We start from the raw sequence: 27,436 nt of genomic DNA on the forward strand, positions 1-27,436 counted from the left end.
AGAAGTTACCTAAAAGTTTACTTGTCTTTATTATTTATTGTTGGAACCAAAATCATAATACATTTGTGCCTTTCGGATACAATCTGATGTTGAACATATTAAAAAAAACTAATATAACAACGGTTAATGTACACTTCCCAATAGGATTGAGCCACATAAACAGTTTCACCAATAAGGAGTAAGTGAATGAATACACAAATTTATATAGTCAATGATACATTTATTAACAGTTTGTACGCGATGCCTCGTTTGGTCTAAAAAGACTTGTTGGTTAAGCTCGAATACATAATGATTCAACAAGCAAATAAAGCACGAAGTTGAAGTCGAAGAGCATTGAGAAATCATTATTCCAAAATTGTTAAGCAAATTACATTTATAGTAACAAATTCCTTCTATTGTTTGTCTGTTTGTCTTTTGCATATCTAGCCTTGGCGTTGTCAGTTTATTTTCGATTTATGAGTTTGACTGTCCCTCTGGTATCTTACGTCCCGCTTTTCCAAAGGGTAGATAACCGTAAGTATTTCAAAACAAATTCAAAGTTTCGTAAACAGTTTAAAACTATGACCATATCAATGACAAATTATGTTATGAAATAACGTTGTTGTGATCACTTCAACTTATAAGTACAATTCATCAGCAGAAAAAAGAATTGCACTTTATTTCAACGACAGTAGCATTTGCTATTTAATTGAATTTGAAGTGAATTAATCAACCGAATGTCGTCTCTATTTGAATATTAAATGTCAATAATCATTAATGATGAACTGAGTGATTTTAAACATTAGCATAATATATATTATGTAAATGTCTCGACAGTTTAAGGTCATAATCCAGACGGAAACACGCAATATATAATCCTAGTGTTTATTTTGGAAAATATTTGTGAGACTTTGTTTCCTGTACATAGTTGCGAAAGAGACTTTTAGATGTCTTTATGAGCTGTTAACCAATATCTAAACACAAAAGAACAACTACGAACAACGGACTTACATATATGACATATTTCTGAGGTTCAATACATACGTATTATTTAAAAAGTTTTTAACTGTGAGTGTTTTGACAATTGTTATATTGAAAAAAGTGCCGAATATACAGAGTTTCATTTGGATTAACAAGCTCAAATGATATTTTAATTTGCTAGATAATTAAAAAAATTATCAATAGTTTACGAAAAATATCGCATCATATGATAACTAACGTTTTAGTATGGTTGGGAAAATGCTCGCCAATATATCGAAATCTATCATTAGACTTTTAATCGGAGTACACATGTTTTGGTATTTTGCTGAATCTTCTAACATTAAAATTGGAAAATTTAGAACGTTTAAAAACCTGAAAATAAATTCGTCTTTTAGTTTCACAGAAGTACACAGTGATAGGTCTCACATGGAATGTAGTCGGCGGCTACTAAGTAAAGATGACATTTGTGTCGCAAGTTATAATGTTGTAACAGGTGCGTGTTTGTTGTATGCATCAGGTTGCTCTCCGTCATTTGAGGTGTCAAGTTCAGGAACATGGTTAATACGCAGAGATTTGTCAGGTAAGTCTTTGAATAGGAAATACAACATTTACAAAAACACCAATCTTGTTTTTTTCACAACAGGTTAAAACCGCATTCGTGTCATTTCTTTGTGTCATAAATGTTCACCACATATCGGTCTGACATTTCAAATAAACGCGACCATTTGATATTAGGAGTTTGGAAATTTCAAAGTGAATATTCTGGTCTTGTAGAAACAGTCAAATGATAATCTTGCTTATAAATAGAATAAATTATAATAATTTCTTCTGGTAAAAGGAATATATACAAATACTAATACAACCTTAAAATATAGCAATGGTTGTGACATAGGTACCACTAATGCCTTAACCCAAAAATGACCCATGAAAGTAAACAAGCTTAGTTCCACTGGGGTCCGTATAGTCTTGATAATAAACTAATTCATTTATCAATTAATTTTACAAAAAAAAAAAAAAATAGCTTCCATGAATCACAGCTTATAACATTCGTATAAAAGAAATTCAAAAAATATAAAATCTGCATCTGACATTCAACTGAGTTTACTCTCTTCAATTTTTGAATTCACATGAATACATTTTACATAATCTGGCAAAGCATTGGAACAACTACTCAAATAAGGGGTAGCCCTTCAATGTTAAAGGTCCATTGAACATGACACACTTAATCTTTGGCATCAAAAACTGATTACATAAAATAAGAACTATAAGAAAATAGTACACGGGATTTCCAATTTCTGAATATTTAATTATTCTCCTAAAGCTAGTTCACACTTTAGACTCAGGCGTGACGGTTATGACCAAGAACATGGATTACATTTCGTTCAATGTCACTTCATTAATTCACGGATATGCTTAGCTTTGATTTACTGCGGATCAAATGTAAACATAATATTTTGTGATGAAATGTAGACACGAAAAAGCACTTAGTGTCTGCAATGAAGCGAAAAAGAAATTTTGGACTCACTTGTTTGACTTGTAGAACATGATTATAGTTTATGTTTTAAAGTTAATAATGCAATTGCAGTTAACCTTTACGTAAACATAGTAGGGTAAATGAATGAAGCAGATCTGTAGTACACTGATGTTTTTCTGTTTATATCGCACCGCTTGAAACTGATTTGTAGCTGCTAAAATTTTCAATGCTACAATTTATAAGAGTACGTTATAAAACACAATGGAGTAAGTCCGGTAAGGGCCGATTTTGGCCTCAAATTTCACGTTCATCTGACAAAAGATTTTGGACGATTTTTAACACTTAAGTGCATGTCTGTTTCAGTTGATTCAATTAGTTTACGTGGAAGATTTTATTTGATTTAGTCATTAAAAACGCTCTGATTCAAGCTGAAATATGAAAAATCTATCAAATATGCCAAAAAATGTCACTTTTCAGTTTTTTTTTTGTAAACTGAAAGTGACCGTATCCGTGTTCATCCTCAACCTTTATATATGTAATGTATTATCATCAAATACAACTTACTTTTCAATATTAAAAATGAACACAAATGCGGCCACTTTCATTTAAGACGGAAACTGTCTAAAATTTAATTAAAATTGTGAAGATTTCACTAATTTAGCATGAATGAATGATGCTAGTACCCGATATATGTGTATTATATTTTCAAAAACAGCCAATATTTATGAAGCAGAAGCATACTACTTTCCAATAATTAACTAAAAGTTTACATGATAACAATTTTGTAAAACTGCTATATTTTGGGGCCAAATAGGCGTCTTACTGAACCTAATCCTTTTACGACAAACGAACAATTGATGTATACATAATTAAAAAAACATCTCTCGAAACACGATTAAACACTTCAAAGAATGATTAAACACTGTAGAGAAGTGAGTAAACACTTATGAAAATGATTAAACACTTTAGTGAGGTGAGTTAACACTTATGAAAATGATTAAATGTACATGAGAAATGTAATGTTTAGTTAGATTAATTGAGTATATTTCAAAAGCATGATAAAATTCTCCAGTTATATAATAATGTACTTTAATAGACAAAAAATAATACACTGATAAGGTAAATACATCTAAGATTGAGTCTACTGTAAAAACGTGATTTCGATGAGTTGAAAATAGCTCTCGTTCGCTCGAAATTAATACATACATTTTAAAAATTTATCGATATCAAATGAAAACGAGCTGTGATATTTTTAATTTTTATTCTATAAAAACTCGAAACTATATTTTAAATAAAGTTACTCCTCACTTTCTATCCTGATTAAAAAAAATCAACGAAATAATTATTGACTTATTAGTTTTGTTTTGTAATTATAACAATACATTTTATAATGAAATTTATAATGCTCTTTTTTTAATTTAAAGTATCATTGAATGTCCATTAATGTTGGAGCCTCTCTAAATTACAAATGTTTACAAAAATCTCTGTACACATTGATCGAACATTATAGTGTGTGGTACCGTTCTTGTCTCGAGTGCATGAGATATATGGTTCGAATCTCGGGCGACGGAAACCAAAATATTTACACATTACATTTGCTGCTTACCTGCTAAATAAAAGCAACAGTAGTATACCGCTGTTCGAAAGTTATAAATCGATTAAAAGAAAATAAAGCCGGGTTACAAACTACAACCGGAGGAAACACATCAACTATATGGGGAAAGCAACAAAAAACAAAAGACAGTGTACTGGAATAAGGAAATCCTTAGTATTGAGAAAAGTTCATACATTTGCAAACAGTAAATTTATAAAAAATGACCACATAATTGATATTTATAAGAAGTGATGCCTAACCGCAGAAATAAATGAACACGTAAAAATACCTAGAACAGCACATCAAAACAGCACAACAGAACCACGCATTGTCTGTCACACGACTGGATCGGCGCCACGAAAAGTAACGTCACAGGTATATTACTTACAATTATTATAAGCACGCTCAACAAAATGTAACATTCAGAGCAACAACTGGTCGATTAGTAGTCAGAATTATGATTCAGGATAAGATGACTGTTATATCCATATAATATCGATATTGAGGGCTAATGCACTTAATAGTAATGAATTATGTAACATTTCATTTGATATTTCTATGAGTTTATAGTGATCCTATTATTGAAATTCTTTTTTAATTAGTTTAGATCCTCTCTTTGAGTACACATTGCTTCAAAAAATAATCAAATTCAGTTTATCTTCCACTTCAATGTGTTTAAGATAAATAGGGTTTTCTGATAATGGCATAGTGTAATCTATTTTTTTTCGTTGATTATATCATATCCACTTTTCCATGTTACTTGATCAATAAGTAGATGTAAGAAAATGTATTCCAATTTATCGCTATTTTGTGCATTTTTCCTGTGATCTTTTTTTGTGATAATTTTACACGCTTGAGATGAAAAATTATCGTTAGAAAATAAGGAGCCAAGAGGCGTTGATAATGAAATTGATTTGATTGACAACCTTGTCATAAGTAAAATAGCGATAAACAGATTATCATTGGTCATCTCAACTCGATTGTTTTTCTCGTTTTCGCATACAGACTCAATCGAGAAAATCAATCTCGTTGAGATGATCAACGATAATCTTTAAGTATTATTATTTTTTTCATATTCAACTGGTTGATTCCTTTACCCACTTCAAAATTAAGAAATTAAATCTTTTCTTTGAAATTCTGTTAACTTCATAAAATTCAGAATCTAGTTAAATATTGCGATTTGGAAACAATTTGCATACATGTCTATGTTTTAATAATCAGAACTCAAATTCATAATATTTCGATACTTTCCAAGTCGCATTATTCGTATAGTCAAGAATAAAGACACTTTGAATAATGATACTTTGAAATACTCCAAAATACATGTTTATCACCCAGAAATGTTTTACTCCAATTAAATGTAGGATTAATTACTACAACTGTCAAATACAATGTAATATATTTTGTAGACCTATTTCCGTATGCAACCGGATGTATCGTACAATGATTTGGTTGTGTTACACCTTTATTTTTTAGACATAATTGCTTTGGATTCATTATTATTCGTTGGATACCAATTTTGTGGGTAAAGTTCAACCATAAATTCAAAATTACATCGAATTACAAATTTCCTATTAGATTTATGTGCAAAAATGGATTAAAGCACGAAATTAAATTTTCACAAACCTTCATAGATTGTATTTAAACAGAGGCCAATCCGGTTCTTTAGTATCTAAATGACATTTGATTCTGTCATTGTTCAAACTGCAAAATGAAATAAAATGAAATCACTGATCGAATTAAATTTACAAACTGCAATGTTTCATAAAATGGATACACTTCTGGAAGTAACACCAATAATGAATTTTACACTAAGCAGCGAATTGATAAAATTAAAAAAAAACGACAAAAATTTTATAATATCAGTACACTTTTGATCTTTTGGTAGCTTTGTTGTATTACATAATTAAATTCTAAATACTTTATTCCGGGTCCTGTTTAATTATCAAAATCAAAATCAAATAATTGTTTTTTTTGTTCTGTATAGTTTATTGCGCACTTTTGAAAATTGAAAACTTTTAATACTAAAAAACAAAAAGGGCAACAGAGAGAACCCAAATTTGTTTTTTAAAAACCGTTAAAGTCGTCTGAAATTCAGTAAATGTAGAAAGAACAAGTTGTTGTTAAATGATATATTGACTTTGTTCTAAACTTGTACAGTTAAAATCAAATACAATTTGTCCACCTCCTCCTTTCTTTCTAGCAATGGTAATAGGAAAAGAGAATTATGGTCACTTCGGTATGATTCAGACTGGCAGTAAAAAGGTTTGCCAAAATTAGGTGACATATTAGTTAAGCAGAACCTTCAAGTACGCAGCAGTGTCCAGTCAAAACTCATGAAATATACTCCACTAGACTTTTAACCTGTACTAAGTCAGGAATATGACAGTTGGTGTCCATTCGTTTGATATGTTTTACCATTTGATTTTGCTATTTGGTTAGGGACATCCGTTTTGAATTTTCCTCGGAGTTCAGTATTTGTGTGATTTTACTTTTTAACGATCAACCATCGATTACCGAAAAATTTTCATAATTTTTATTTATATTATTTTCACGTTCTATATACAGAATTATAGTTACATAGACCTTCGGTTAGAGGGAATTTTTTCTTTCTCGAAAGGAAGACAAAAATAAAAGTAGTTATCTATATATCACGTATGTTTTTCAATAATAATGAATTGAGTTTGACACTATTCTTTAATCATAGATTATAATCCTTCATTCCTTTAGATGTCATGAAACAATTTGAATGTTTTATCCCTCAAATTTTATGTCTATTATAAGATTAATTTTTTGAACACTTTTCTTTCGAAAGTACTAATAGTATAATGAATTTTATAATCCTTTCTGTTAAGCTTTCAAGATTAACTATTTCATTATCATGTTATTTTCATTTGACACCATTTTAAAAGATTGGCATATCTAACATATATGATTAATCAATTCATGATAATAGAACACATTTTACAAAGTAAAGTAGCTTAACCAATATTCAAATACTTATACATGCAGCGTGATACACCATGCAAAAGCTGGTGTGACTCATGTACAATTTTAGTAATGTACCTAATGTTGTCTGATCTTCTTAACTGTCTGCAAAGTCTCAGGTTAAGGTTATCGGCTAATGGTAGCTTACGAGGAAGGTGTGTTACATTACATTCAAAATTATGTAAAAATATATATTATAATAATGTGGAACGATTTCCACTGGAACAACTATCCACTCGGGTTAAAATGAAGTGGATATAAGTATGTAAAACCCAATGTATAGTCATCAACAATAAAACAAAACTCATACCATGAAGTCGGCTGTAAAATATAATTTTTAAAGGTTCTGACGTGAAACGAGTAAACGAGTGTCCCTCTTTATAACAGAAAACGCGGTAAAACACGTTGTGAGGTCTTAACCTTTCCCTTTCTCTATTTAAAGATAAGGTTTAATTTTCACTGAAATTTACATTAACAAGAATGTGTCAATAGTAAATAGATGTCCCACTCGCTTTATCATTTTTATGTTTAATGGACCGTGGAGTCGAACTCTATTTTGGCATTACAATAAGAAAGATAATATCATCGGGAACGTGGGTACGTAATTGATTTGACTTCTACCGTATCAGTAATTACCTTTAACCTGAAACGGGACACACGGACGAACAAACGGGCGCATAGACCGAAAAAAAAATGCCCCTCTACAATCGTTAACAAATGTGTGGTTGGATCACACATGGTGGAAGACATCTGTATGAATTGTATGAAAACATCTAAGAATTTTACATATTGTATCAAAACCGTATTTGATATCTTAAATGTGAGGCATAAAAACAGATGTCTTCATCTTGTTGTAGTAACAAGCAAAACAGTGGTGGTTTGAAATTTCAAAGTCAACCTATCATTTATACACACAACAAAAACCCCAAACAAGCTTGTTTAAGTAATAAAGTAAAAAAAAAATGAGTGCCATATATTGCATGTATTTGGTAAGACCTGCTAACCCTGCCGGGACACCTGAAATCACCCCCGGTTTAGGACGGTGTGCGTTGCTTAATTTGTATGTATTATTTTGTAAACTGTTGTTTGTCTTTTCATGGTATAACGTTTTCCCAATGCTAAAATCTTTATATATTCAACCTGCAAGTTTCATCCTTTTTTGGTATTGGGCTGTACGGTGACCTATTGTTGTTAATCTCTGATCGCTTCTCAATATCATTCATACCACATCCTCTTTTGTGCATTAGTTTCGTCTTAAGGTGGCTCGGGACTATTCGACTGCGCATAATTTCACGCATGAATTGCAAAAGTATTTGTCGTAAATTCGACATAATTTTTCTAAATATTTTGATTGATTAGAAATGTTAAATCATTGTTGTTATGTGACTAAAAGAATATTTTCGTTATTATCCGTATTTTTTAAAGAGTCAAAGTGACATTTCACCCATTTTCTCGCCAAAATTTGGGTTTTAGGCAAAATATTTTTTTTGGCTTATCGGTGACCTATGTTTTTTATTGGCTCATTCTTTGAAGCTATATTCCAGCTTTTCATATTGCAGTTTTGGACCAATTGTCATAGAACGTTTTTTTGATATTCCGATAAAAATATGTCAACACCTCCATTTTTCCTATCATTTCATTGAAAAATGGTCCCTTTAACATACCTGTTTAAAAGTAAAATTTTGAGCTTAAATGGTCCGTGACCCCCAATTTTTTTTCGACCAATTTGATTCATTTTGTTTAAAGAATAAAATAACCAAAAATACAGTACTTCTGATAGAAACTCAGAGCCACCTTAATGACATAATGCAAGTTTAAAAAATTAATGTATGCATTTTTTTTCCAGGTTATATATATGACAATGAAGATTGTTCCTACTACAAGAATATCAATGCTCCTAGTGGTATCTTTACAATACAGCCAGAAGACGTCACCACTGGTATGATGGTATACTGTGATATGGATACAGGTAGTGGTGGTTGGATAGTGAGTATATAAATAAAGGCATTAGTATTATACCGCTGTTTGAAAGCCATAAATGGATTAAGAAAAAAACAAGTACGGGTAACAAACAAAAGCCAAGGGAAACACATCAACTATACGGGGAAAGCAACAAAACAACAGAAACACTGAAGTGCAATAAAAAGCAATAGAAAATGCAACACACACAGAAACGAATTATCAGAAAACAACTGCCATTTTTTTTACTTTTGACATTTTAAGAAAAAATAGAAGGTTGAACCTGGTTTTTGGCTAGCCAAACCTGGCGTTTTTCTTGCAATGTTAATTGAAATTCCCAAAAAAGTGTTCCAACAGTTTTAAGAAATGACGCAGGCCAAGTCCAGGATTTGATGTTAGTTATTATTAATTTTACCTTCTGCACACATTTACCAATTTCAATGCGAGTTGCTTGTGATACGCCGATACAGACGAAAACGTTTCCGTTATGTTTCTTTAATTAAAATGTTACCATATGAATCATACAAATTGAGTTTATGGACCACAATATAACTGATGTCTAAACAATACCTTTAAGGTGGTATGGGTGTCTTTCGCCATCTTGGATTGTAAAAAACAGAGAATCTAAGGTCCATATTTTCTATCAAGTTAGCAAAATTTGATGCAGGAATGCAGAATTTAATGTGAATTTTTCATTTAAAAGAATCAATTTATAAGAATATAACTTAGAAATATTAATATTTTTACAAGTGTAGATTAATTTTGGTTGTTTTTGAATATTTTTCAAATTGGCATTTTAAGGGGAGGTAACTCTATAACAGTGCATTTTCTGAAGGACTCTACATGAAATTTTCCTATTTTGTCTTTTAGCCGGAAAAAACGTACGGTGACCCTATCTTTTCTTTTGATATTCTGAAAGCATTGTCTGAAAGCAATCTTTTCCTAATTTATTTAACAATTCTATCATTTTGTTTAGTTTCTATTCACAAAATGGTGTTTTTTCCTGTATAATCCATACAAAATTTGTCATTTTGTCACAACCTGTAGCTTGAGAAAATGCACGGTGACCTATCATTTTTATAATATTTTTGATCATGTATCAATAGATACTACATTTTGACAAAGTATGAACGAATTCTATCATTTTTATTTTAGACTCCCATACCACCTTAAGTAACGTAGACATGTGTCACAAACAGTTTTCAAATATTTTATGTCGCAAAAAAAAAATCTTTTTGATTTCATAGTTCAATCGAAAGTTATTTCAACTAATCCGCCGATACCTCTGCAAATCACTGTACGATCCTAGTATTTAAGCTTCCCAGTAGATAATACTGAAATACGGACATTTCTTTTTTGTTTCATTATTTTGTACATAAATTGAATGGTAAGTTTTCTCGTTTGAATTGTTTTACATTTGCCATTTTGGGGTATTTTTACCCAACTATGCGGTATAAGTTTTACTCATTGCTAAATGTCGAACGGTGACCCTATCGTTTTTAATGTCTGTGTCGTTTGGTCTTTTTTGGAGAGTTGTTTCATTTGCAAACATACCAAATTGTCTTTGTGTTTGAGAAGACCTATTCATTTTACTAAGATTTGCTGTCAAACAAATTACAAAGAACTTCATTTAAAAACATATTAATTTCTTTTCATACAAAGCGTCAATTCCCTTTCTGTTTTTATCTTTACTTTTAGTCTTTTGTAAGCTGGTCAACATTTGTATAATGCTTGAATATTCAAATAATATTTAGGCCCCACGCATTTTTTTGGCCGAAATTCGCACTTAAAGGGAAATCACACTATTTAAACTACTAATAATAATTCATTGGCATTTAGACAGATCATACTCATTTCAATATTTTAGGCGAAAAAAAAATTGGGGTCACCGATGTTGTTTTCGAGATATGACGTCATCAAAAAATAAAGAATTGCGTTATACCGTAATATAGAAATAGCGCTCAAAAATACTAAAAGAAGGCAAAATTATTGAAAAACGATGTTTAACTGGTTTAACTAAAGCAGTAAATTGTAACTTTTATCTTATACACATTTATTTTTCTCAGTTTCCTTATTTTTTAAGGCCTTTTTACATTTCCCGCCATTTTTAATTGCCGTTTATTATAGATTTTTCTTGAAATAAAAAAAAATCTGCTAATGTTTTTTACTTCAAACTTCTGCATTAGTTGCAGCTTCAGGGGAGATTTTAAAAGCATTAATAAAAAAGGGGGGTCACCGATGTTTTAAATCCGCTACAGTGGAAATAATCTTATTATCAATTTTTGGCGGGAATTATAACTTTTTCTCTTAACGTTATATAATAGAAGGACGTTGCTAGCATAACAGCATTTCTTGCAATGCTTGGAACTATTGGGTTAAAATTATATATATATTTTTTTATATAATAATATTTTTTTAAGGTATTTTGATTATTCATTATTAAACATACAGTAACAGTTTATTAAAAAGTAATTGTCAAAGTTGGAGTCATCTAAGTTTTTTAATTGCATTTGTTGTATAGGAAAAACTAATGTGTGCATCATGCCGTATTAAAGAATTAATTTACGGCTTGCAGATTTAGAATCTTCCACTTCGGAAGATTGAGGGTATCTGGGCTGAAAGGTAACACGTTCCATTTAGACTACAAACAGACTAAATTCACTAACTTGTCCATTGCACCGGGAAGTTAATTCCCGAAATGCCGTGTTTAATTAAAAAGCCACAAACTCGGCACTTTAAAAAAAAAAGCCCCCAATGACACCGTTTTCTGTTATTACACAATGCTCCATAATCGACACAAAATAAGTTCGAGTTCCAGTTTTATTTTGATTTCGAATATTTTTTCCAGTAAGATTTCTAGTTTAAGCTCGAGTTACACTTAGAAACTTCTTGAGTTATACTGTTAGATAGAGTAAAAATTCTGGTAAGAGTTTAAATTTTGAGATCCGATGAAATTAAGAGTAAGAATGTGCTTTCTATTTTCTGTTGGTGCATGCACCTCTTTTTGTTTGAATGTATATTCTTTTATCACATTTATCTTTTATTGTGGTAAATGCACCTATTTTTGCCAATACTGTTTAATGAGGGGTGGGTTTTTTTTTTAAAGTTCTGGACCTCGGGATTTCATGTTTTTAAGGCCGGGATTTCGGGATCAGGACCCCTCTGACCCACCCCACCCCACCCCCACCCCAACCCTCATTAATTAGTTAATTTGAAAATAATAAATTGAATTAGTGTGCCAATATTTAAGCACTCTCTGATATATCTCATGTTGGCTATTTTTGTTTTAAGAACAAAAGAATAAAGAGTCGAAAACTGGATGTCCTTTTCAGTCACGGTCTCCGACAATATCCCTTTATCACTTATATATATATGAGTGGAATATTCTTTCACCAGACGGACCATTAATGTGTTTGTTACAGTTTAGCAGTATTCTGTGAGACATGTGTATATCTCTACATAAATACATGTGTGTCTCTTGTTGGAGACTGGTAAAGCCAAATGTATAGTACGTGTTGAATTACTATACGCCCGGTTACGGGACGTATTATGGTATACATCTGCCCGTCCGTCCGTCGTCAACATGTCGGACATTACCTCAAAAATGCTTTAACCAATTGGTAAAAAACTTTAAAGAAATTGTTTATATCTATTGACATGAGCTCCCTTTCTTTTTGTTATAAATTTTGATTTTACGTTTCCGAGTTATCCATTAAGAAAGGGGGATTTTCCAGTTTTCGGACAATTATAACTCAATATCGCTTTCATCAATGTTCATACAACTTTGATAAATTGTTTATATCTGTTGATGTGATGTAAATACACTTTTGATTTTCATAAATTTCTAATATGACATTGAGAAGTAATGAATCTTTCTGAAATTGTACCACAAGGTTCCATATCACAAATGAAAGGCTGAAATTGATTTAAGGGGTACATGTAATTGCTCAAAACGTTCAGGAATTAGGGGCTACAAACAAGCATTTTACTAAAATTACTATTTTACAATAACTTGTGTTATGGATCTATCTAAAATTGTACTACAAGGTTCCATACCACACAGGGAAGGCTGGGATTGAGTTTGGTGGTAATTACTCCAAGAGGGGAGGGGGTGGCGTTTCATTTTGTTTTTGCAAATTTTTCGAAATATCTCAAAAAGAAATCTCCAATTGCACAGTATTGCACAATAGATTTTTAATACCTTTGACCACATTTATTTTGTGTCAGAAACCTATATTATGTCAAAAAAATTTTCACAATCCAAATTTAGACCGTATCAAGCTTTAATATTGTATCCAAACTTGCCCCAACTGTTCAGGGTTCAGAGGCGTAAGATATCAAAGGAACATTTGGGAAAGATGGACGACACTTAGATAATTTCTGTCGTCACATGTGAAATAAATAACGATTTCAAATAGGACTTCACACATTTACGTCCAGTGGCAAGTTTAATGCATATTCAGAACTAGAACATATGAATTTGACTCTGCTTTGTAAACACCCGACAGGCTGAGCCGGATAAATACTACAGATTCCGATAGCTATACGCTAACATGCTGATACTTTTGGTCTATATGAAATATACGCTGAACCCTACATACCGCATCGCGGCGATACGCTGCCAAAGTTGTGCCATTTCATGACCACTTTCGGCTATTTTTTTGCCATACATTTCGAGTAGCATTTTCATTTTTGCACTTAAGGTCAAGATGAGTCCATAATATTTTTGGAAATTTAGAATTCAATTAGATATTGAACATAGATCCTTTTTATCATAATGGTCTGGATAGTGAGTCATTCATTTGTTAATGTTTATTTTGTGTTTCCAATATTTTTTATTCTTTATATTTTAGCACCTCATCATTCAATCTTTTTTTTTGCCTTTTATTCTGCAGTATTTGCCCATTATTTTGTATTCCGCAGGTAAACCCCGATACAATCTAGAAACTCGCTAGTACAACATATCAGTTGTAAAAAATATGATATGTCCATTATCATTTCTCCTGCTTGAGTGGAACATCCCCTCGAGCGTTCGCTTTTTCATAAATTAGCAACTTTTACAGCGGAATCGAAAACGGCGACGTCATAATACAGTTACGACACTATGGCGGCGCCGAGAGCGATGCGTATAAACAATAGTGTGATTTCCCTTTAAGCGGTAAAACTAGTTTATTGTTATCATGATATTTACCGGTTTTACACTATTTTCACTGTAAAAGGATTTTTAAAGTTAATCACATTATATTCTTTGTAACATGCATTTTATATGTTTATAATAACAATAATAATGAGTGGAATAGCGACAAAAAATGATTCATTTATGAAAAAATCATAGGAACTGTACATGAAGTGTTAACAATTTATCATGACTAAAAAATCTCAATGCTCTTCAACTTTGTTCTTTATTTGGCTTTTTTTTTATAACTTTTGTGGATTAGAGCTTCACTGATGAGTCTTTTGTAGACGAAACGCGCGTCTGGCGTATATACAAAATTTAGTCCTGGTATCTTTGATGAGTTTATTTAGAAGTTTTATATACACTTACAATATATTCAATGATGTGTTAAACTGCTTTTAACGAAAATTGATTCACGAATTAGATACTTACCAAGTGTTTTAAATAATTGAGGTCATTTGATGTCTTTCAGTTTTATTCTAATGTTTGTTTGCTATCAATTCATTTACCAAAGTATACATTAAAATTTTAATGAATAATATAATTGCTTCATTAAATCGGACGATGCTTTCAATATTTAACAGAGAAAATGTGAGCGTCAAATTGCTTTTTAAAAGCACATTCAGTGTTTCAATTATGTCGCAAGTTTATACCATAACTAAAAACAATGACAGCTAATTAAAACTTTCTTTGGTATATAATTTAGAAAAAAATCTTAATTGTAAAATGAGAAATGACAGTTCAACATGTTAGGTCAAAATATGCCACTCCTGTAATATTCCCTTACAAAATTAAACAAAACAAGCTATTCAATTAAAGTAAAATAAAATGCATTTCTTTGTTAAAGCTATTTTATATATATTTAAGAAGTGTAAATGATAAAACGTAATACATCTTTTGAAATTTTTAGAAATAGAAAATTGTTATAATAATAATTATTATTTTTTCTTCATCTAGAAATAAATAGATTTGGTGTATTTACTGTCTTCTGATTGGTTAATTGTATTACTTTTATTTTCAATGTTGTCAATTTTTATGGCGACGCGCCCACTTTTATCGGAACTACTTTTTTATTTTTAATACGCCAACATGTGTGTACGTTGTTATTGTTAATATAAATAATATAAAAAGTCCTTTGAGCCTTATATTTGATAGAAATTTATTTAAAATGAATGGGAACAATTTATTTTGAATTTATTGAACCATAAAATTAATTTTTGACTCTTGTTGGCGTATGAAAAATAAAAAAGTAATAATAAATACAGATATTAAATAATAAATACAGATGTGCAATAAATTCAAAATACATAATTGCCATTCATTAATTAATTACTGGTTGTCTAAAACATTAGAATCAATGAACCCAATTTAAATAATTTGATTATAAGAAGAACCGTGTCGAGATCCCGATGATAAGAATAAATTCAATCTATTTCATGTAATTGATTAACTTTGTCTAAATTGTTTAAAAATACAGTTTTTGATGAATTAAACAAATAATTGCCTTGTATACTTCAATTTACAAAAACAAATTATCGATTCGACTTTTTATAACTCTTTAATAGAAGTTGTTTTTTGAAAATGTTTTCCACAATTTCTTAGCCTATGATTCATAAATGGAATTAGACATACTTAGTTTTTGTTTAAAAGCATTGTTTCGTATTCAAAATAAAAATAAAAATCATATCAAACATCTTTTTTTTGTACTATTGCAATTCAGCATATAACTATTCGTGTTAATCTACAGATGAAGATAAATTAAACAGACACTATATAAATATTGACATGCAATACATTGTACAATCAATTATCAGATTTTTAATAAAGAATTGGAGAATATGAAACACGAGTAACCACAAAAGCCGCAAAAGAAATGACAATACAACTCTCGGATATTTGTTTTAAAAGAATCTACGAAAAGAACATATATTTCGAACTTTGCAAAAGAAAACCAAACTACAAGAGTGATTTTCCCCGTAAGTTCGTTGTATTTGCTACTTTCCTGAGTTTATAAGCTCATAGTTAATCAAAGAATCATGACTTAAGGTTGATTCATTGTAAACCGCCGTCTTGGATTGTACTATTGCATTACACAATCAGTCTAGTTATCTGCCCAAATCTGCAAATGTGTAAACAGATGTGCAATTTTATTGATAACACTGGTGACCATTTTGATTTTTATTTTTTTAAATCATAATATAAAACCTATTTTCTCACAATTTATTTTAAAATTTGCCATTCAATGACGAATATAACTATATTTCTTTTAAATTTTTTATCTTGAAATGCAGAACAGAAAGAGAGAAACTAAAAATAGCCAATAAAAAAAAAAAGAACAAGGTATGCATGTAAGTTAGTTTTGACGAAAACGACTACTCATTGACCTTGTTTGAACATTTGTTTTTTAAGGACGGTTTATTTTTATTATTTTGAGTGTTTTTTCCTTTAATCGTGAAAACTATGAGAGAAACATGTGGATTGAAACTTCAAATAGTAAAATCAGTTATCGAGCCAAGAATTAATAAACAGCTGCGCCATGAGAGCATGATACGCCTGTCGTCTTGTGTGAAAGTTATATGCAACAATCATAAATAGTTTCTGAGACAGTTTTAAGCAATAACCATATTTTGTTATGTTTTTGAGATACGGCGGGACAAATGACCCCCCCCCTCTTTGTCTTTTAACAAAAAATCTAAATATCGCTAAAATAAAATTTTGAATCAAAACCAAAAAGTATACAGATCTTTAGATTAATATAACAAAGAAGTGTGTAAAGTTTTAAGCAATAATCATAAATTGTTTTTGAGATCCGGCGCGACATGTAAAAAAATCTTCCCCCTTTTTTACAAAATACCCAATAACTCAAAAATAAAATTTGGATAATCACTTAAAAGTATACAGATCTTTAGATTAATGTAACAAAGAAATGTTTCAAGTTTTAAGCAATAATCATAAATCGTTTTTGAGATACGGCGCGACATGTAAAAAACCCCTCCCTCTTTTGTACAAAATAACTCAAAAATGAAATTTTGAATCATTACTAAAAAGTAAACAGATCTTAAAATTAATATAACTAAGAAGTGTGTAAAGTTTTAAGCAATAATCAAAAATCGTTTTTGATATACGGTGCGACATGTGAAAAAAACAAAACGTTTTAATCTTATGTTTACCAAAAGGTATACAGATCATATGACCATCATAAGAAACAACTATAATAAATTTCATGAAATATGGATAAGTCGTTCTCAAGTAACGGTGCGACAATGTTTACGCCGGACAGACAGACAGACGGACGGACACCGGACATAATACGTCCCGTAAAAATTTTGACGGGCTTATAAAAATGACTCTGGATCGTCAATATCGTAAGTCAAATAGAGGAACCCTTGCGGTTTAAATAAGATATGTACTACTATTTTGAAAACCTAAAGCATTTCAACAACCTAAAAACCAAACAAACAAAACCGTCAAGATTGATTGTTGGTTGCTTTACGCCGCATTAACAAAAAAGGCTATATCGCGGCGAGAGCTAATTCGAATATTTTTACAATTTAAAGCATATTTTTAAAATAAGACAAAAAGTCCTTCAATACATTAAAATTCTTGACTAAAGTAAATTGATTATATACAAATAAAAATCAACAGTAAAATAACGTGATAAAAATTCAAAACGATTTAAATATAATAACATTTTTATATTCTATAATAAATTCCAATTTCTTTTTAAAATGCAACAATATTTGTAAATGAAACATTCTGAATATATCATACATATTATTGACATTGAAATGCTTCTTACGAATATCAGTAAAGTCAATACAATTAATTAAAACATGTTTAATAGTATACTTGCAGTTGCAAGGAACACATTGTGGTTCATCTTCATTTTTTAAAAGATACTCGTGTGTTATTCTAGTATGACCAATACATTTTGCAATACGACATCTAAGAATAACACACTGATCTTTTCTGCACATAATATTATTAAAAGGTTTGCCTAAATTAGGTTTAATTTCATGCAATTTATTATCATCTTTTTACTCCATTTTTTTTTCAATACATTAAAAAGATATTCTCTAATATTAGATTTAAAATCAGTATATGATATATCACAGTTAGATAGAGGGTCACCCAGGGCATTCATTGCCTCAATGTCTACAGCTGTGTTTCCAAGGATTCCAACATGACTCGGAACCCATAGAAATATTATTTCTTCAGAAGAATTTTTAAATTGCTCATTACATATAAAATTTGAAGAATTGTTGGGTTTTTAATTTTAGTATTTCGTAAAGGTTGTAAGCATGAAAGTGAATCCGAACATATAATAAATTTGGATTTATCTGAAGAAGCAATAAATTTCAAAGCCAAAATTATTGCTTCTGCTTCAGCAGTAAAGATGGATGCATCAGATGGCAAATAAAACCGTCAAGAGACCAATTGTATCTATGAACATTGAAGTGTCAGTGTTTTTGATAACAAGTTTAAACTTTCGACAATTAACCTTGGCATTATTCTGGGAAATGAAAACAAAATTATTAGCCTTATAAAAACGATCTTCATTTATTATAATTATGATGATGATTCGTTTTATTTTAAAACCAAATGAAATATAACAATAATGAGCGTATGGTTATAAATCTAATGTTATAAATCATTAATACTTTTGATGATGTTTAACAAATATTGACAAACTAGGTGTTTATTGACCGTTTCATTATGTAAATTTGTAATATATGTTAGATTTTCAGATAAATAAAAATTAAATTTCATTTAATGACTACAACCATTCAGGCAACCACGAAAAAGTATTGCTGTCACACATTTCAATTAAAGCTTTTGTAATCGTAGCTCATTGCATATTAATATATACTATAACTTTCAAATTATGAAATGCTAATTATTTTAAAAAGGTAATTGCTTTTTATTCTCTCTGCCGTGCATGTTTGTTTTTAATATTTTATCAATAAAGCTTTTTCAATAGAATTCATTTTAATATTTCAGTTTTTCAGATAAATGAAATACTTTACACGAATCAGAAGCAACATGATAATTTGTAAATCATAAATGGTTAATGGAACACATCGCTGCATTGATTGAAAAATAAATTTGATTCGTCTAATAATTGCTTAATTCATTTCAGCAATGATTTTGAAAAATGACTATTGAATTATGAATGTTTTTCAGTGCAGTAATTTAACAAAAGTTGTGCATGTAAATGAAACTGGAATAGTTTTTATTGTTTTTTATTTTTGTTGATTTTGGTCGAAGACAATATGCCTTAATAAGCATATTTGAAGTTTTACAACTCCGTTCCGGTTTACTCGCGATGAACGTACAGAAAAGAGAGTTTTGCAGTTTTGACCTTTTACCGAAAATAATATCAGACTTTTACACTTTTCACATTATTATTGAAAAGACGATTTTATGGTGAACATTAATAAATCCTTTCCAAACGTCTATTTTGGCATTTGTCTGTTTTTGTTTTTACCTTTTAAGGTGGACGGGGAGCTTACATGAGTAAAATTCCATTAACGATAAACAGAAAACAGATCTTAATTTTGTTTCTTTAAATGCGATCTAAAATTAAAATAATAATATTTCAATTGTCGAGAGTAGAAAAATATAGATTCCACAACTGCAATAAGTGTGTTACGATATTTCTCCACTCGAGCCAGTTGAATTGTAATATTTAAAGCGCGAGGCTTGTCGAGATTTTTAAATAATTAAAATTCAACTGTTGCGAGTGGAGAAATACCGTAACACATAAGTAAAAGTTGAGGACTATGTTTCTCTAATGATTTTCATCCTTCATTTTCAAAGATTTGAAGAAAGATGTGTACTTTGTATGTGGCATCATCAGGCATGGTCGTATTTTTTCATGACGATACAATAGGAGAATCCAAAAGAAACCAAGAAAATTAAACCTCACAATTAAACTTCGACCAATTATTTGTCGAGAACAGATCTTTACTTGCGAGGAGAAATTGTTTTTCTCACACCGATCAAGAAATGTGAAAATAGCACAAAAATTAGAGAAATATCGTATTGCACGATATGTGATTTTAAGACGATATATAGAGTCATTCTGTTCCATTTATTCGCGAAAAATGAGTTCTTTCTACATGTATGTTACGTTATTTGGCATGGTCAGCTTTATTTAGATCTCACCAGGCACACTGTTATAAAGCACTTTTGATTTATCGAAGTCATAAATCTGATTCATTTTCTGCCTTACGTATGACAATTTGGCAATGGTCCAATGGGAAATACATTATTTATAATTTGGGCTGAACGTAGTCCAGAAAAATTGTACATTGTAAGTTTATTGACTTTGTTATTTATTCGCAGGTAATTCAGAATAGATACGACGGCTCTGTTGATTTTTACGAGACATGGAACAAGTATAAAAACGGTTTCGGGAGTTTATCAGGAGAATTCTGGTTAGGTAACGTGTATATAGTAGTTTGTTAGTTAGTGTTTATCAGGAGAATTCTGGTTAGGTAAAGTGTATATAGTAGTGTGTTAGTTATTGTTTATCAGGAGAGTTCTGGTTAGGTAAATTGTATGTAGTAGTGTGTTAGTTAGTGTTGAATGACACTTGGATATTTTGATATGAGCGTCACTGATGAGTTTTATGTAGACGAAACGCACGTCTGGCGTATTAAATTATAATCCTGGTACCTTTGATAAATTTTTGAGTGAACAAAGCTATATCATAGGAACTAACGTTTTTATTCGTGGTAAAAGCAAGACCTCGTAACATTTGCTTAATGAGAACCAATGACAGTAAATAAAGCAATCCTGGATTTAACACGAATTAACTAACTTCAACTGATTTTGGAACTTTTTATATTTTACTCTTCGAGCTTCACTGATTAGTATTTACATGTTTTTAATAGCTTAGAACAGAGACGGAACATACTATAGGAAACATAAAAAAACAAAAACTATGGAAGACCAATTTACGTTTGATCAATAAACACGTTTTCAATATAAATGCACACAGACATATGGATTATTTAAAATCCATTGTAAACCAAATTTAAGCGTAAACTCAACATCTATTAATTGACGATCCATTGTAATGTTTATTCCTTTCATGGGAAGTCTATAAGTTAACATGATAATATGAACAACACATTTTGGTAATGGTTATATTCTACTTTATACAAATAAAGAAAACGTAGTCTAGTATTAAGTTGTAAGGGGGATAACATATCTTATCTTGTCAATCAAATACATATCGGTGGGTTGTATGCATCGTAAATTTTCAAATTACAAAACACTATCAGGACATTAAAAAAAATATGACATTTAAAGGAATTTATTTACAAGTGCGTGGTTTTGTTATAGACGAATGTCAATGTTTTTTTATTTACCTTTTGGTAATATCACATGCTAAGTTTCTGCATGTTATAAAATGTATGTTTACGAAGTCATGTTTGCTTTTGTTCCAAGTCTCATGATGCACATACCAGAACAACTATACAGATACGAGAATAAATGGGTTATGGCTCTATTGTTTGTGCATGCAGACATCAATACTATATATTTATCAAAACTTACAATAATATAATTGTTTTATAAAGCTTAACACAATCTTATCGCAACAATTATTATCAGAAATGCTCCCCTTCCCCTCTAAATCAATATTTTTAATTCAATTTTTTAAATATGGTCATCATTATAGGGATGTAACCACCCCCCATGCAATTTTGGAAATGCATTTAGATATGAAGAGAAGGCTATAACAATCTTCGTTTTTTTAATAGCATGTTAAAATTTTTCTAAAGAAACCGAAATCTAAAAAATATATTGTTCAACAGAAATAATGCTCCTTTGTGTATGCGGGTTTTATTTCCTTTACCAATTTTCCGTCAACAAATTGTATATTAGATCGATTTTGGTAATTTTACACATGATTTTTGGCACGGTTTTACCCAAAGAGATATATGTTCATAAGTGGCAACATGTTGGCAAACAATTAAACAAATACAATAGAGCAATACCAATGAAAATAACTAATTGATTGATAAAATATAAATAAGACAAATTATACAAAGCAAAATTCAAAGGTTTGAATACTAATACCTAATGTCTTGTAAAAGATAGTATGTGATATATATATAAATCATTCTTTTTGTTTTTTGAATCAAAGGATTTAAAAAGGAAATTTATCATACATCCAACATTAAGAGTTTCTAGAGGAAAAAACATATTATTTCAAATAAAGTCTAAATGATGCAACCATCCATGATTAGTTAATCATACTTGTTCATGTTGTTGAAAACCCCATTCATTCAATTCATCGATTATTAGTCTGTAAGAATTCAAACTGAACAACAAAGGATATCGCGTCATCCAAAACACAAAATCAGCACATGTAAAGCGCTTTTAATGATGGCCTTCGTGTAAGTTGTTATATAACAATTCTGAAACATTAGTTTATTAGTAAAAAAATCTTGTCTTTGACATTTCTATGTCACGGATATTCTATAGTTGGTGTACATCTATATTTACCTATTTCATAAACACGAGTATTTTTTCATTATTTAGGGAATGACAACCTCCACACTTTAACTTATTCAAATAAGTACATGCTACGTGTAGACCTAACAGATAACGCCGGTAACACGAGATATGCGGAGTACTACATCTTCAGAGTAGCTGACGAGGCAGACAATTATAGACTGATCATAGGCGAATATTATGGCGATGCTGGTTAGTATATAGATATAAGAAGACGTGGTATGAGTGCCAATGAGACAACTCTCCATCCAAGTAACAATTTATAAAAGTTTCCTACAGGAGTAAAAAGATGGGAAGCAATTTTAGTTTTAGAAAATCAAAACTGGAAAAAGATTTTTCAATTACCATTTGCTATTACAAAAAATACTAAGCTACAATGGCTTCAGTATAGAATTAATCATAAAATTCTGGCAACAAATATATTTTTAAACAAAATTGGGATAGTGCAAAACCCATATTGTACTTTTTGTAACACTGAACTTGAATCAATTGAACATATACTGTGGGACTGTTATTATGTACAACAATTTATTGAGCAAACTGAAATGTGGTTTCTCCAGAATGGTATTAGTATACCATTTACACAAGATATTTTTTTGTTTGGAAATTTATCACGAATGTACAAAGGTGACCCTCAAAACAATATTTTTCTCTGGATTAAACAATATATTTATAATACACGATATTTTAAAGGAGAATTAAGTTTAACGGCATTGATTAAAAAAATAAAGCATCATTATATTTTGGAGAAGAAGATATCAATTAAAAATAAATGTTTTGACAAGTTTAATCAAGCTTGGTGCATTTACCAAGAGGCTTTACAGGATAATTTGGTGGATTAGCAACTATACAAAATTAGCAGACATCAAACTAAATTTTTTTTTTTTTTTTTATATTTGTTTTTTGTTTTTGTTTTTTTTGTTTTTTTTTGTTTATTTTTTGTTTACTTTTCTTAATCATCTTTTAATTCTTTTATTTATTAATTCTCTATACTTTTTTTTGTATGTCCTTTTTAATAAGATACAACTATAAAATCCCAACAAAATGTTATTTTTAAGTTCTATACATTTTCTGATAGGTTGTATTATATTACATTTATATATATATATATATATATATATGAGCTTAGTGTTTGATAACTGTACTGTTGTATATTATATATGTTGGATAAAAAAAAAAAAAATAAAAAAAAAAAAAACAATTTATAAAAGTAAACCATAATAGGTCAATGTACGGTCTTCAACATTGAGCCTTTACTCACACCGAATGCAAGCTATAAAGGCCCCCAAAGTTACTAGTGTAAGGGGTCGATATATAGAAGAGAAACATTAACAATAGGGAGATTTGTACTTCTTTTTGAAAATAAAATAACAAAAATGGCAAACTTCCAGGAAAATGCAGATTGAAAAATGCCTTATCAGATGACAAAATCTATCGCTCAAACTAACGGATCTTATGTTTGACTCATATTCTTGACTTACAGGCATTTCCTTGTGTATAAAATGGTGGATTAAACTAGTTTTATAGCTAGCTTCACCTTTCACTTGTTTAACAGTTGCATATAATTCTATCATATTGACTACAGTTTGTAGGCAAAACAGATATAAAAAGTGAAAACTTTTAGAATTGGGGTACAGCAGATAATATTGTAATATCTGAATCTAAAAAACGAATCGCTATATTTTGACAAAGAATCAGAAAGTGGCATAAATGCAAAGTACATAAGAAAAAATGCAAGACAGGAATACGAAACTCACAACTGCGCACAAAGACTGTTATTGGTTAACGGTATAAAAAAAATACGAAATAAGAAAAGCAAAAAACATGTTTGTGGTTTTGATATTTACTCCATGGAAAATATAGCGCAAATTAATTATCCTCAATTTTTTCATATATTTTCTCATTTCCATTCAGAATTCTTGAAAAAAAGAGAAATATTCCCCAAAAATGTAATACTTCAATCGATTAGATTATAGTTTTCTTTGACTAGATTTCAGTTATTGGTTTCACTGATTACACTATATTTTTAATTCTAGGAGATGGTATGTCCTATAATACCAACCAAGTATTTCACACAAAAGACCAAGATTCTACTGTAGGATTTAATGGAAGAGTTTGTTCCCTTGACAGATATGCTGGCTTTTGGTTTGATAAATGTACCTGGGCTAATCCGAATGGACGTTGGCTTCCGGGTATAGCTGCTTGGGATTCTAATCACTGGTACCAATGGCTACAAAATGTAGGCTTGTCTAAAATTTCAATGAAAATCCGACGGAAATGATGTTACAGAAAATAGAGAATGTGTGTATTTATAACTGAAACTTTACATTAGACTTGAAATTGTTTACAGTTGCACGTAAATAATAGGCGGTTAGAATTAAGGAATAACAGTACTGTAGTTGAAGAGTTGCCACCGTCAATTGTAGATTTGACGGTCGCAAATAAATTTTACTGGCGACGCGTAGCGGAGACAGTAAAACGGAGATTTGCGACCGTCAAATCAAAATTGACGGTGGCAACTCTTCAACTACAGTACTGTTATTCCGATTCTAATGCATTACAAAAAAAAATAATACGATAAAACTTGGAAAATGTCTAAATTTGACAAATAAAAAAAAATACGCGAAACTTCCTGAACGATTTTAGCGCAAAGACGTCGTAGGTAAACATGACGTCATACAAATGAAATTTTACAAACTGGAGGTTATTACTTGACCTGTACGCTTCAAATTCGGATAAAACTACATTAAAACGGCGAATTCGAGGTAGGTGTTGTTTTATCTTCGATTATGTAGTATTAAAATCGAACATTTGTTGATTCAATCATTTCATAATGGTTGTCCCTCCTTAGTTACGCCTGGTCAACTGTGGATTTGACGGCAACTTTTAGCCAATGAAAAAAATTGTTACATACAAATTGCATTAGAATGTGTGTTTTTATAACTGAAACTATGCATTGTAATTGAAATTGTTGACAGTTGCACGTAAATAATAGGCGGTTACAATGTGTGTATTTATAATTAAAGCTAGGTATTACAGTTGAAATTGTTTACAGTTGCACGTAAATAATATGCTGTTAAGGAAATGATGTTACTGGAAAGAACAACATACTAATCATCCAATGTTATACTGTTGCATGTAACGATCCAGATAAGTTATATTTTGTTTTTAAATACCTAGCACTGTTTTGTCTGCAAAGCACAACATGACATGCACATCACTGTTTATCAATTTAATGTTAAGTTTTTGTTTTTTCACTGATTTAAATGATATTGAATTAATTCTGTATGTCAACTTCAGAATCAGCATATATACAAAAAATATATTTGTTTTATTAATATAACAATTGTAATATATATATAGTTGCTTATAATCGGATGCACACAGAGCTTGCAGTTATGGTTTATATGTCAAGCAATTTATGTCTGTCACAAGTAAGAACTGCAAATCAGTGGTTTTGACATGTTGCTGTATATAATATTTGTATTTTGTTCATAGATCGAGTCGTTAGTTTTTCTCGTTTGAATTGTTACAAATATCAATTTAGGGTTTTTTAGAGTTTACTATGCCTCATTGGTTTTACTTGATGTTGAAGGCCTTACGGCGACTGATTGTTGTTTACTGCAATGTCATTAAGCCTTTTCGTGAGAGTTGTTTCAATGCTCATCATACATGCACAAAGCGCATTTTGTTATCTTTATTTTAAGATAATCAATATTGGGCATACATAATTTTCCTTCTTTCTATTACTAAACACATTTTTTCAGTGTATATTTCATGTGTTTTGTTTTAACTTATTTTTCATTGTAAGTTTGTATATTCTAGGTAATGAACAGAAGTTTCCAAGCCCGATTGTGTCCTATACATGTTGAAAAGTTTTGAAATTAAGTGACAAGTGCATTAAGCATGTTACCTTTTTTTGACATGACTAATTCATAATATAACACATCAGTTGGAACCCGTCTGGAATTAATACCTCCTAAAGATTACTGGAAGTAATATAGTCATTTTGATAAACCTCTGACTGTCATCAATTAAAACCCTTGCATAGTTTGAATATGCGGGATGTATAAGTACACATCAACGTCTGGTGGTCAGAATTTGGATGTTAAATCTCATGCCTCGTTCATAAAGTTTCCAGCTCTCCGAACGATAGTAAAATCTCTTGCAGAGGTGTTTTCCTGAAAATACATGAAATATTTGCCACTAGACGCTAAGCAATCAACACTCAACCATTTAATCTGATAAATTTCTAAAAGGAATTTACTAGACATCTTTTACTCTCTAATGAAAATGCCAGTAACACATCTTAGAAAAGGTATAAATATATTACACTATAATATAATAAAAGTGTGATGCAACATATTATGGGATTTTTTAATGCTCCGAGAACAATAATGTCTTAATCGTGTTTGTTATGTTATTTCATACATATGTTTGTCATATTGATGTACTTTTCAAACTAACAATGTTACATTTACTCTTTACCGTTTGAGTTTAATAAGCAGATATGGTTTGTCGTATTGATGTACTTTTAAAACTAACAATGTTACATTTACTCTTTACCGTTTGAGTTTAATAAGCAGATATATTAAATAATGTGTTTTATTATGTACTTAATAAAAAAATATTAAAAAGGGTTATATAATATATTGTTCAACTAGAATGAAATATGATGCCTACATGTTTAAATTTTGATAATAATCAAGGATATAATATTGTTTATCTATAACAAGCTAAAAATTAGGTATAAAAC

The 27,436-nt window shown here is 30.2% G+C and overlaps 1 protein-coding gene across 1 annotated transcript; it reads left to right on the forward strand.

The window, feature by feature from the left end:
• Positions 1 to 813: 813 nt before the first annotated feature.
• On the forward strand, positions 814 to 26,724 carry LOC139496368 (microfibril-associated glycoprotein 4-like). Its single transcript, XM_071284900.1, has 5 exons — positions 814 to 1,540; positions 8,863 to 9,002; positions 20,500 to 20,596; positions 22,708 to 22,872; positions 24,717 to 26,724. The coding sequence occupies exons 1-5, from the start codon at positions 1,207 to 1,209 to the stop codon at positions 24,959 to 24,961; spliced, it is 981 nt and encodes a 326-aa protein (XP_071141001.1). The 5' UTR covers positions 814 to 1,206; the 3' UTR covers positions 24,962 to 26,724.
• The last annotated feature ends 712 nt before the right edge of the window (positions 26,725 to 27,436 follow it).

The sequence above is a fragment of the Mytilus edulis genome, chromosome 11 (genome assembly GCF_963676685.1).
Source record: "Mytilus edulis chromosome 11, xbMytEdul2.2, whole genome shotgun sequence".
NCBI classification, from domain to species: Eukaryota; Metazoa; Mollusca; class Bivalvia; order Mytilida; family Mytilidae; genus Mytilus; species Mytilus edulis.